Source organism: Hippopotamus amphibius, chromosome 15, assembly GCF_030028045.1.
Source record: "Hippopotamus amphibius kiboko isolate mHipAmp2 chromosome 15, mHipAmp2.hap2, whole genome shotgun sequence".
Classification (NCBI taxonomy): Eukaryota; Metazoa; Chordata; class Mammalia; order Artiodactyla; family Hippopotamidae; genus Hippopotamus; species Hippopotamus amphibius.
The window spans coordinates 64,421,534-64,434,805 of NC_080200.1; the positions used below are offsets into that span (position 1 = coordinate 64,421,534).

Sequence of the window (13,272 nt, forward strand, 5' to 3'; positions counted from 1 at the left end):
AACGGTGTCAGGTATCCACCAGTGCGTCCCAGCACCAGGCACCACGGGTCAAGGTCCACAGGGACCCGACAGCCTGTCTTCTGTTCTGAGGATATCAAATTCAAGACCATGATGGCTACACGCATGGAGCCATGAAAACTGATTTTATTTTAAACCTCCCCAAATGAAGTTAACCGAGCTGTGGACAGAAAGCTAACCAGTAAATCACCAGGACAGCTGTTTTCCTGGTGTGGCTTTTCACTTATTTCATTAAGCCAGTAGGGGAGAAACAATCACTGACTTTATTGGCTCTGATTTCTCCAGAAAGACTGAAAATGGTGTGAAAATATGTGTGACTGTCAAGTGAAAATTAGTAGCTAAAGGAACGGAAAGTCTGTGACTGTGAGTCCTTCCAGGAAGAGAGGACAAAGTACCCTACCTCTAGGAGCCTTTCCTGTGTTTCTCTTTTAAAAGACCCAACTGTAATCAGGATGAGGACCCAATGCCTTACTGAGCTGGCCACATTATATAATAAGACTAGACATGGGTTTTGGTTTTAAATAGAGTCTCTATCTCACTTTTTTTTTCTTTCTTTCTTTTTTTTTTTAACCATCAGGGTCTTGATCACTAAGACGTGACTCTGGGCTGCAACGTGACCTCTCCACTAGGCACAGTGGACACAGAGCCTCCTCGGTCCCCTAATATTTTTAGGGGCCCACAGAAATGTTTCAATTTCTTTCAAAATCAGAACAACGACAATTAAAAAAGCCCAAGTTTTTAGGCTCAGAGGTTAAATGCATCTCCATGCTAACCCGGTGTAAACTATGATTGTGAATATACTTTCAGGGAGCAAGAGGCAGACAAAGGCCCCTCAGTCCCTCCGTCGTAATGTGCTCACCAGGTGCGCCGCATTCCCCAGTCCATCCCACACACCAGAGAAGGACCCCCAGCTTCAAGCAGTATCCCCAGCATCGGTTGAGGGGGCCAGATTCCCAGATGGCCAGTGGCTTAAGATAATCAGCCACCGCCCATGAGGCCAGTGGCCCTGACCATTGCAAAGCCCGAGCCCCCTGAAGATCTGGGCTCTTCCAGAAAAAGAACAGCCACCAATTTATTCTGCATTTGCCTTTTGAACCCTTCACTCCAAACAAGTCTTAATATGGACTTTGCCACTAAATAGAATCTTTTATAAGTGTGTCAAGGAAAAAAACAGTAGCGTATTCATTTAGAATGTATAAGTGTATAAACCACATACTTTCCTAGCCCCGCGTGGCATCACGCGTTTCTCTTAAGGCTAATAAGTAAATGAAACAGCGGAACACCCTCAGACCTTAAATGACACGGCCTCTCCCCTCCTTCATCCCGGCCCCAGTGGACAGGAAGATGAATGAAGCCACGACATCTCACCCGTGGCTGCTTCCTTAGGAGCAAGCTGAGTTTTCAAAATCCAGAGTATAAAACAAACAGAGTAGCTGAAAATAAAGTGAACGAAAGCAGTGAAAACACTGTCGATCTCAATTAAATATGTTTGTGTGTCCCAATCCCTCCTCCCTTCGTGGAAAAAAAAAATGTTACCACTTCACACAAACGAGATGAAATGTACTAAAATGGCTTTATTAGTACTAAAATGTGCGAAAATGCCTTTAAGACGTCTTTAAAAAGATTTAAAAAATTTACCATACCATGCAAACTAAATAAAATGTGCTAAAATGCCTTTAAAAGGAAGAGAGCTCAAGCACGGCATTACCTACTATCATGATAATGGGCTCCTATCTCTCCTGGACCGTTTCATCCTTTCATGTTCAGTGCATTTTGGGGGTAATTTGGGATGACTTCTCATTGCCAGGCCTATTAAACACCCATCGCTTTTATTTGTTATGTGACAGTGGCTTTGCTTCTTGGAGGTTTTTCCGTGGAGCAACAGATTCTCTGTATGTTCATTCTTTTCCACGTGTGTTTTTCATGTTATGTTAAACAACGCTGCTTTCCTTTTAGATGGTAAAGAACAGTCTAGTGTGAAATACTTCTTTTCTCTAAAAAGCAGATTTTAGTGAAGTGCTTTGAAGTCTGACAAGACTGAAGGTAGAAACCGATTTACATCACTTACTGTAACTCAGGGTGAGCTCTGGGCCTCCCTAAGCCCCTGTTTCTTCACATCAACAGCAACACAGACACTGCGTGGCCGGCGGGGTTGAGAACATCACTGGTGCACCGTAAACGACAAATTCTTATCATGGTGACCGTCACTCCCTCATGCCTACAAATCTCAGTACTTTACACCAATGATAGTCTGACTATTCACTATTGAAATGATGCCAATTCTGCATTCTAAATAATTATATATTTTATTTACCACAAGCTATCCTGAACAATTGTCAATGGGAAAAAAGAAATTAGCCTTTAGCTGCATTTGACTTTAAATATGTTGTATTTTATGTGTGTGTGTGTGTGTGTGTGGTGTGTGTGACATGTAATAAAAAATATATTTTTTCATTTTTTCCATATATAGTCATACTGCATTTTACCATGAGGTGTGAGAAGAATAAAAAATAATTCTAATTAAAATATTCTATAAAACTATGATGACCTCAATAAATATTCCATGTACATAAATAGGAAGATATTCCATGTACATAAATAGGAAGACTTAATACTGTCAAGATGTCAGTTCTTTCCAAGTTAATCTATAGATTCAATGCAATGCCAATCAAAATCATAGCAAGTTAATTTTGTAGATATCAACACATTGATTCTAAATTTTAAATGAAGAAGCAAAAGACACAGAATGGCCAACACAATGTTGAAGGAGAAAAACAAAGTTGGAGGACCAACACTGCCTGACTTCAAGACTTAGTACAAAGCTACAATAATCAAGACAGGGTGGTAATGTGGAAGAGACAAACAGATCAATGGATGGGAAGACCCACATTAATGGAGTCAACTGATATTGACAAAGGAGCACAGACAATTAAATGGAGAAAGGATGAAACAACTCAATAGATAACCACATGCAAAACATGAATCCAGATATATACTTTAAGCCTTTCACAAAAATCAACTCAAAATGGATCATAGATCTAACTGTAAAATGCACAATAATTCTGAAAAACTCTGCAAGTCTTCCCATCAGCAAACATGTGCAATAATAAAACTGCTCAGAGGGAAACTGGTCATCATTAAAGTTGAACTGAATGGTCCTATTGTCATTGTCAAGTTGGCTTTGCTGGGAGTCATTAAACTTGAGAACTGGGATGAAATGCAAAGATTCCTAGAAAAGTCTCATTGAAACTGACTTGAGAAATAGTTAGAAATACTATAATCCTATTACTATCAAAGATACTGAAGCAGAAATTTTAAAATCTCTCTACAAAGAAAGCAACAACCCCATGTGGTTCTCTAAGCAAATTCTATCAACTCTTTCTAACATAATGAAAACTTTTAGAAAACTAAAAATGACTTATTTTATAAGGCCAGAAAAACTTATAAAAAAGAAAAATAACTTGATAAAGAAATATTCCAAACTGATTTCACCAAAGAATATGTTTGCAAAAATCTTAAACAAAATGTTAGTACTTCATATCCAACATTTTATGAGATATCATAAAAATTGTGTTTGTATCAGGAATGTAAAAATTGTTCAATAATAGAAAATTAATCATTGCCTTGATATTAAAAAACAACAAAAAATCCTATAATTATCTCAATTTGGTAAAACTCAACACTCAATCACGTTTAAGCTTTTTCAATAAATTAGAACAAAACTGAATCTCAAAGGATAGCTATAAAAATCTATAACCAACACCATCCTAAATGGATACACGATGAAGGAATTCTATTTAAAATTAGGAAAAAAGGCAAGTGTATCCATAATTACAAGTTCTGTTAATAGCATATTAGAGTTCCTAGCCAGAACAATAATACAAGAAATAATATGCCTTAATATTGGGTAAAAGGAAGTAAAACTCCTATTATTTGCAGATGATATGACTGTCTATATAGAGAACCTGAAAGAATCTGCATTTCAGTAACTAGTAATAAAAAGGATATAAGTTGTGTAGATATAAAAATAATATCCAAAATTCAATTATATTATTTTACATCATCAAGAGAGTAGAAATTCATAATTTTTAAAACATCATTGACAGTAAGCAATAAAATACAAAACATCCTTTGGTATTGAGGAGTAAGAAGAGCCTGTAGAACACTGTGAAACAATACTGAAGCACATAAATGAAGGGAGCGATGACCCATGTCCATGGACAGAAAAACTTAATGTCATAAAATATCAATTCTTAGCAATGAATCAATAGATTAAATATAACACTAACAAAATCCCACTTGAGTTTTTTCATACTGAGGTTAAAAGAAGTTGACTGTAAAGTTTATATGGAAGAACAAAAAGTCAAGAATAACCAAGAATCAAAGAGTTGAATGTTACTTCCCTTGCCCAATATAAATACTTATTATAAAGCTTTAGTAATTACACTCTGTGTGTGTGTATTAAAAAAGAACAAAACTTAACCAATGGAACAGAAAAGATAGCCCATAACAAACCACTCATAAATGGAATTTTGATTTATAACAGATATGGGGAAAGAAGTAAAATGAATCAGTAAAAACTGACGCTCCACAAGAAAAAAATATGTAAATGTATCTTGGTCCCTACTTTATACCACACATATATCACATGATATATGTAGGGCATGTATGATAAAATGAACAAAAAGAAAAGCAAGAAGATAACAAAAAGTGCAAAATGAAGAAGTTTACTTCTGAAGGTAGGTAGAGGAATGGAAGAGGTACAGTGTGCAGACTGAAATACATTATTGGGGATAATTTAGTTTGGACTGGGTTCATGGATGTTTAAGTATAAATAAACAAGCAAGCCAAACAGATATCAATGAGAACTGAACTCAAGAATCAAAGATTAATCAAATTAGCCAAATGATAAATCCCATTCTGTGCACCTAAAGTCCAATTCCAAAGAACATGGATGTTACGTGCTTGAACTGACTGCCAAGTCAATGATGGGAAAGGATTAGATATTAGATCAACCATATGTCTAAATTATGATAACATTTCTTCATTATTTCTTTCATTTTTATTCATCTGATCTTCTTATCCTCTGAATTTTTAACATCACATAGCTCTTATGAGTTCTACTAATGCACCAGTCTAAAACTCCCTTTCCTTCATCATACCCACAGATCACTAGTAGCTTGAAATCTTATTTTTAAAACACACATAATAATTCAGCCTTTGGAGTAAGCATGTAGGAATGGAAGCCACCCCCTGTGAGCTCTGGCTTGCCCTGGCCATAATATCCCAACATCATTATGTCTGAAGGATGATAAAGGACACTGGTAGAAATGGGTAGAAATTCTAATCCCCAAACCCTGCAGTCAGGGCTCCCATCACCATAGTGCTAGTCCACCACTGTCTCCACCAGGAACCTTCTGTAGGGTGGTACCCTAGACACCTGATTTATTCATAAGATTCTCTCAGACAGTAATCATCGTCTTGAGAAATCGTCTCAAGAATTTCAGTGTCCTAAAAAGAAGCTACTGTACTTTATGTTTGTGTTTCAAATGCAATAAATTATTCATTCGATAGATTTTAAATGCACTAATATTGAAATTTTCCATTTCAAGCAAAAAGTGACTTGCTTCGACCCTGAGATACAATTGGCCTTATGCATCCCTAACAGTGGTGACCCAGATCTGTATTCTCGTTCTGTCCTGTCTCTGTCGTTCTAGAGCCCTGGGCAGTCAGAAAACTAGTTGGCAGAGCTGCTCTTGGGGTTTTTTAGGCTGAGAATCTCACTACTCTGCCCATCACTCTCACCTGAAACTGACATCTGAGGATGGAAGCATATGCCCAAGTGAAAAGAGGGAGCAAAGATGATTATTTGTAACGCTGTCAGCAACAGGTATACTAATGACGTCTTCCTCCAAACCTCTCCCGGTTCCCATCCTTGTGGCTTTTACTATATCCTCATACAAAGAGGACACTGAAGCAACATTAGCGTAGCCTTAATCTGGCCAGATGGGTCAAACACATGAGCTGACCCAAGGATTCTTTTCTCTCTCCCAAACACACCTTGTGGCTGCAAACCAGAACTGCCAGATGCGTGTCAATTTCCCACCTTGACGCCAGGGAATCGCCTGGTAAATGTTATCTTTCACTCTTGTTCATTTTATATAACATTACCCGAAGCTAACAAAATGGAAAAATATGAAGGCCAATACGAGTGTCAATTTGGCAGAATTTCAGTGATAGAGAATGGTAATTTGTGTCAAAATATGACTTTAATTAAACTATCTGCGCTTTTCCATCTTTTTTTTTAAATAACTCAAAGCTATCCTCATACTTATCACATAAATAGAAAAAAACATCCCCTGTTCTTTCATATCCAGGTTTAAAAATCCTAGTACTCATTTAGTTGTCAGCCTGAAATACATCTACAGGAGACCTTGACAAGGAAAACCCCGTGTGATGCAAGTATAATAATAAAACTGACCGACATTTGTCTGGGGTAAGAAACATGCCCGGCTCTGTGCTAAATGTCCACAGGATCCTTCTTACTTGGTTCCCAAAGGGTCTCCCTGAGCCTGGTTGTGTTATTGATTTTAGTCCACAGCAGACAAATTAATTTCTCAGGAACACTAAGTGGCAACACTGAGACCAGATCCCGGTCTAGTGACCGTTTTATGCTCTTAACAAGAGGCTACACGATGGGAATGACACCTGCTAAGGAAAGTGCATCTTCCCTCTAAATTATACATGCGATTTGGTTAGCACTGTGTTAAATGGGGCAGGGCGGGGGGGGAGGGGAGTATGTGCTAAGTTTCTTGACTGAAAGAACTAACAGTGAGTTGAGGAGATGAGGCGAACTCACAGAAGTATTCTGTACGTCAGGCGACAGGCATGGAGTGGGTAAATTACGTCACGTAATGACTGAGCTCTGCACGCATCAGAGGCAGCAACCAGTACAGACAGGAATGGGCAGCACAGGCTGCACTGTTTAAGCTCAAGGAAGAGAGCCTGTAAAGAGATCTCGCCTTGTTACACTTTAAAAAAAAAAAAAAAAAAAAAAAAAAAAAAAGGAGAGTCTGAACTTGGATAAGCAGCACAGGGAGGAGGAGGCTTCCAGGTGAGGGGAGGCACTGGAGGGAACAGCAAAGCTAGAGAGGACCAGATGTAGACCCTCTGAGCTCACTGGCATCCAGGCTGACAGACCACCCTAGTGTTTAGACAGGTAAACGGTAGCGTGTCGAAGAAGAGCTGCTTCCGGGTGGAATGTCACCCAGGGGGATGCCCATCCGGGTGCTGGCACCAGTAGGCACTCTGTGAGTATCAGTGAAGGAAGCATGAGTGAGGTCCAGTAGATCATGCTGATGCCAGCATGGAGTTACAGAAGGAACCAGGGTACCAGTGGATTACGCGCAAGCACCTAGCCTATCACTAGCAATTCCTGATCAAACAGATTGAAGTGATTGATAGGACCATAAGACACCTTCACCAAAGTAACAGATCAGCTCTAACAGCATTACTATCTTTTAAATAGTGTTTGAGTTAAAAAATATCCGTAAGTCTCACACATAGCTCAATAGGAATGGATTTTACAGGCCAAATATTCATGCCCGAGACTTAGCCCAACAAAAGCAAAGTTACAAATGGATGTGCTGTTTCATGGGGAAGACCCTGGGGATATTCAGCATAAAGGAAATAAATGAAGTCGCCCCAATGAGTTAATTGTGGGGAAGCATCCCTATGTTTCTTTAACATTAAAAGAGAGAAAAACGGAAATGTAACTCCATACACAGAATGAAGCTGGAGAACTTTCATATCAGCTTGAATTTCAACAAGAAAATCGCTGCTGCGCCGGGTCCAGAGCTGGGGTTCTAGATCTGCAGTGATCACCAGCCACGTTCACCCGGGCAGAGTCAGACACCCAGCACTGCAACTGCACAGCCTCAAAGGCAAGGCCTGTCCTCTTTGGGTTTCAGTTTCTTCCTCCATAGCATAAGCGCCCTTCCAGCTCTAATACTACGTGACTACATGTTTTTCACAGCGACAATGAAAACGCAACTACAGAAGACCCAGTAACAACCACAGTTCCTGAAGGCATACTCTGTGCTTCACGTGTACTGATCGAGACCATCACCTTAGAAGGCAGGTACCATTTCATTTTACAAACAAGAAAGCTGGGGCATAGAGAGGTTGAACTATTTGCCTCAGATCACAGAGATGGAAAGGAACAAAGCCCAAATGCCAACACACATAGATGTTCTTAAACATTACACTTTGCCTTTCTTAAATGGGGAAGGCAAGGTACTGTGCATATATTTAACTATGCACTTTAATATCCAAAGGACGCTTCCGGATCCTTTCCTGCTAGGCCTCTAAACTGCAACATCCCTTCCTGTAGAAATTTACAGATTTTCATTGTCATTTGTTTATACCCCAGTTAAATTATAATTAAAATGACTTATTGAATTACTGGTTGCAAATTACAAATACCTGCCACGTAAGATTCTCCTGCATGTATAGAGAAATTCACAGGAAGATGTATCGTTAGCTACCTCCACTCCAATTCCTAAGAGCATGGCACTACACCTCCACTCCCAGAATTATAAGACTAGAGAAAGTATGCAGAGAATTTCCTGCTCCTTAGAGGAGATGTCAGACATATTTATCTACTTTCTCCAGCCTTCCACTCCCCAGGAAAGGGGTGAAGGATTGATCCCCCCCTCCCAATTGATCCTTCCCCCCAGTGTGGGTGCTGAAATAAGAGTCTGGAATAATAAAGCCAATTTCCCTCTACAGTGATTGGGCTCATTCATTTGTTTTGGAAAAATTAAGACTCTTTCTCCACATACAGAAAAAATAAACACTCCTATATCTGCCCCTAGAAAAAACGCCTGATGCTGGAAAACTGATTTGTAATGAAGTACTTATGGTCATTCTTTGAAAGATCTAACATCCATATCACAGTAAAAGCAAGAATAGATCATATTCTGTCAAAATTATACATATTACATATTTAATATTGATAAAAGTATATACTCATTTGGGTTTCATTACCAAACTAAAAAAAAAAAAAAAAAGACCAAAATATCTACTTTATTGCAATATCTGATTATTTTAAATTTTTAGAATGAAATTTTTCCATTCTAGTTGAGATAGTGACCATCCCTAATCATAAATTTTAGCCAAAACAAATCTGGCACGAGCTAGCTGGTATCGAACAAACTAAAAAAATTATGTCAGCCTTTCCTAACCATGACAGGCCAATTTTGAGAAAAGCTGGCTGATTTTGGACATAATACATGAGAAAGGATTTAATTCTGAGAAGAGGTTTTCATGCATGTAGTAATAAGAACCAGTCTTGGAAAATGAAGTTACTTCATAAGACTTAGAACTTAAAGTCTGGTCTCATTAGTTCCAAGTTTTCTGATGCCAGGGGGCAGTTTAACTTTGTTCACCACGCCCAGTAATATCATCAAAAACTTCCATCCTAAGCAACAGAAAATCTTTTTCATACTAAACAAGATATTAAAATTCAAGACATGCTATCATACGTGCTGTTTCATGTCTTGATATTTCTTAACAAATATGGGGTTAAACCTATTTAATCGCTTTGTATGTAGAAAATCATTAAGCAGGACGGTAAAGTTTCAATTCAGAATCTACTTCTACAGTATAATAAAAATACTCTGCAGATTCCTTTAACTTCATGATCAATGATGCAGAGAGGCACAGATTGACCATAGATTGAAATTAAGTGAAAGCAGTTTGTGAACAACATCAATTAGGGAAATACTAAGTCAAGACAAAGCTTGCTTTTTTCCTTTTAAGAGATATTTCAAGTCACTGCACACAAAGGCAATTATGTATAGCAAAAAATCACTGTGCGCTTGGATGATATTAGGATGATATTTTGTGATCGAAATGTTCCAGGAGACTATGGACGTGCGTTAAGAAAGTTGCCAGACTTTCTCTACTACAAGAACTGGTAGAAGTCTAGTGGAAATCAAAATCAGGCAGATTCACGGGAAAGAAGGAATCTGTCCAAGATTTCAGGCAGCAGAAATAGATCTGCTGAGCTCCTGAATTACATCAGAGCCTAGCGATTCTAGTGAAACGCTGGAAGGTGGAAACCTGGGCCGGTCCCAGGCAGCTATTTCTATCTCCCGAGGTAGATTCCTGGGAAGCCAAGCTCTGGTCACACTGAGAAATGAACTCACCCTACTCCGTGTGCACACGGCTCTATGTTAACATCGGCCCCATCTTCCAATGCTCCTAACGCAGCCATCATTGACTACATGGATGGAGAACATTTCTTACGAAGTGGAACTGCTGTTTATGATGTTGCTAAAAGCAAAACAGAAATGAGTCGTCCAGATCTCAGAATTGTGCCAGTCCTTCCTAAGGTCAGGTTTCAGAGGACAGTGCCCATTCCTCCCATGCATTTCCCCATGCCAGGCCCAGTAGCCCCAGTCCCCACTTGAAGGTAGCCTTTCTACCAGGCTGCCTCACCCTTCCTGATTCTGGACTATTTCTGCATAGCTCATCACCCAGAAGGATTTACAAAGCAGTGAGAGCGTGGTTTACGTAGAGCAAAGTACAGATCCACTCCACTGTCTCCAGACCTCACCCTGGGCTACAGCCACACAAAGGGAAGTGCCCGCTTTGTGCTTTGAATGATTTAGCTGAATGCCAGGAGAGTGTGGGAATGATTGACTTATCAAGAGAAATAAAGATGCCTGAATAAACTTTTTAAAAAGATACCACTCCAGCATCTGCACCACGTGAAACGAAACGTAAAGGAACTAGGTAAAGAAACACAAAGATCAAAGACAAATAAGAGAAGGGAGCCTTCAGCTGACTGTGCTGAATCTGACAACCCGTTCAAGAACAGCTACATAGATCAAGGTTTAAGAAGTTAAGAGATCTGTACCATAGCAAACAAAGTGGTGTGTGTAGGGGAGGCAGGAACTTCAGACTTGTCTTTAAATATATTAATGGCGCTATAAATAGGCCATCACCTGCTCCTCCTTTTCCATTTAGAAGAGAACCAGACGGAACGGGTTTGAATTACAGATTCAACAGAATCACAAGCAGCAATGTCCTGGCAGAACAGATTTCCAGAGGAAAAGGGACGCGTTTTCTTCCCTGCAGGAATGGAAATGAAAAGGAGATGCTTTTAGAGACCCTCTTGCCAGGGAGACTGAGCAAAAGTCTCTCTTCAAGTCCTCTTTGGTCATAAAAAGTGGTGAGAAGAGACAAAAACGCCATTCCAGGGAGCATTCCAGGCTGGTAACAAGGGTGTGAAGACTGCCTTGAACTCATAGCCAGAATACTGAATTAAGGTGCACTCTGCTCTGTGTTGCATAATATAAGACCCAGTTGTGATCACAGCATCATGACCTTCTATTTACTTAGAATTTTTATTCTTATCTCGTTGAATTCCAGCAGAAGACTCGTGTGGGGTACAGGAAAACTTCATTTTTTAAAGAACCCATGATGATAAGTTTTCCCGTGCATAATATGTGAGCACCATCTGGCTCAGGATATGAGGAACAAATTGCCAAAAACCAAGGACAGCTATTTTGCACACGTGGTGAAATAAAGCAAACACCCACTCCTTTGCTTGGAGGACATGAATGTAGATGCATGTTTATATTCTAAGCTAAAAAGACATCATTCGGTGCAGACAGCCTCAGATCAACCACTGACCAAAAATATCTCACTGATTAATCAATGGCTGGCACCTAGTCTGCACATACATATCCTAGGGGGTGCAAAAGTTTGAACCACACCAACAGATCAGTAACAGGAAGTTTACCGCCATCTACAGATTTCCCCTCACTGCTCAAGGGAGTGAGCCAAGGATTTCTACTCGAAAAATATAAATTGGCAAAACTGACATCGGCTGTGGAGTTGCACTGCTCTCCTAGTGATGAAATCCCGTTTAATAACCTGTACCAAACAGTAAACACGACTAACTACCTCTCTAGAAATAGGAAAGCAACGGTCCACCGATGCGTTACTTACACACTTCGAGGATGAAGACACAACAGGTCAACACCCCATCTCGCTCTGTCTATGGGACTAAATGATACAGATTTAAAGGCAAAGATGTACAATAATATACCGGTTTTCATTTTCCCTCGCCCTTCACCCCTTTGCCAAGGCAGGCTTTTCACAGAGTTCAAGAACGTCCGATCCAAACTAAAACCCCAGCTCCGGGGCCGGGCAGCGGCCTCGCGAAGAGGCGCGATGCTGATTGGGATGGAGACCCGCCGGAGCGGAGGCTGCGGGCAGCGGCGGCCGGTGGCAGGCGCGGCGAGTTTGCCAGCGGGTGCGCAGAGGCGGAAAACGCACGCCCTGGCCGTGCCGCTGGTGCACACCCCGGCAACTTTATTTTGGGCAGAACCTTCCCTGGAAACTTTTCTGTTGCCCGCAGCTCTCGCCTGAGCCAGGTCGGCCGCGGGCGGGCGGGAGGGGCAGGGAGCCGCCGGCCGAGGGGCAGCCCCGGGCGCGACGCGGCTCGGCCGGGGCGTCCCTCTCCTCCCGGGGCCCCGGAGCGCGCGGGGAGGTCCCGCGGGGAGGCCACTCACCAGCCGGAGCGCGAAGAAGACGGCGAGCAGGGCGAGGCAGGCGCCCATGACGATGAGCAGCAGGAAGACGATGAGCGGGTGCTGCTGGCTCATGCGGTAGTAGGACTCGTAGAGCCAGTCCCGGGACCGCTGCAGCCCGTCGCCGCCGCCGCCGCCGCCGCCGCCCGCCGCCGCCGCCGCCGCCGCCTCGGCGCGGTCCCGCAGGTAGCGGCGCCGCCGCATCGCCTCCTGCCACATCGGGGCGGCTCGCGGGGCGCCCGCCGAGCGCGCACGGCCCGGGCTGCGCCGCCGCCCGCTCGCCCGCGTCCCTCCCCCGCGCCGCCTCGGCCGGCCGGGCTGCCCGCGCTCCGAGCTGCGCGCAGGGGCCTCCGGCGCGGGCGGAGCTCGGCGCCCCGGGCTGGGCGCGCTGACGCGCGGGCGGGGGCCGGGCGGCGGCCTCGGGGGCAGCTCCCGGCGGCGTCGCTGCCGCCACCGCGCGGGAGGGCGCGGGTGTGACAGGGGGCGCGCGGCCCGCCTCTGCCCCGACCCCGCGCGCGCGCGGCGCAGCCGGGCCTCCACCCACCGCCGCCCCCCGACGGCCCGGCCGCGCGCAGGGGGCGGCGGGGGCCCGGCGCACCCAGCCGAGTGCGGGGCGGGGGGAGGGGCGGGGGGGCGCGGGCGGCGTCCC

At 42.8% G+C, this 13,272-nt stretch overlaps 1 protein-coding gene across 2 annotated transcripts in view; it reads right to left on the bottom strand.

Annotated features, from left to right (window-relative positions):
* ADCY2 (adenylate cyclase 2) overlaps positions 1-12,842 on the bottom strand; it is a 401,037-nt gene extending 388,195 nt beyond the window's left edge. Inside the window, exon 1 of one of the 2 annotated variants that reach the window (XM_057708770.1) lies at positions 12,606-12,842. In XM_057708770.1, coding sequence (XP_057564753.1) covers positions 12,606-12,842 — 237 coding nt within the window. The remainder of the gene's footprint in view (positions 1-12,605) is intronic. The other variant, XM_057708771.1, reaches the window with a different exon arrangement.
* Between the last annotated feature and the right edge of the window lie 430 nt (positions 12,843-13,272).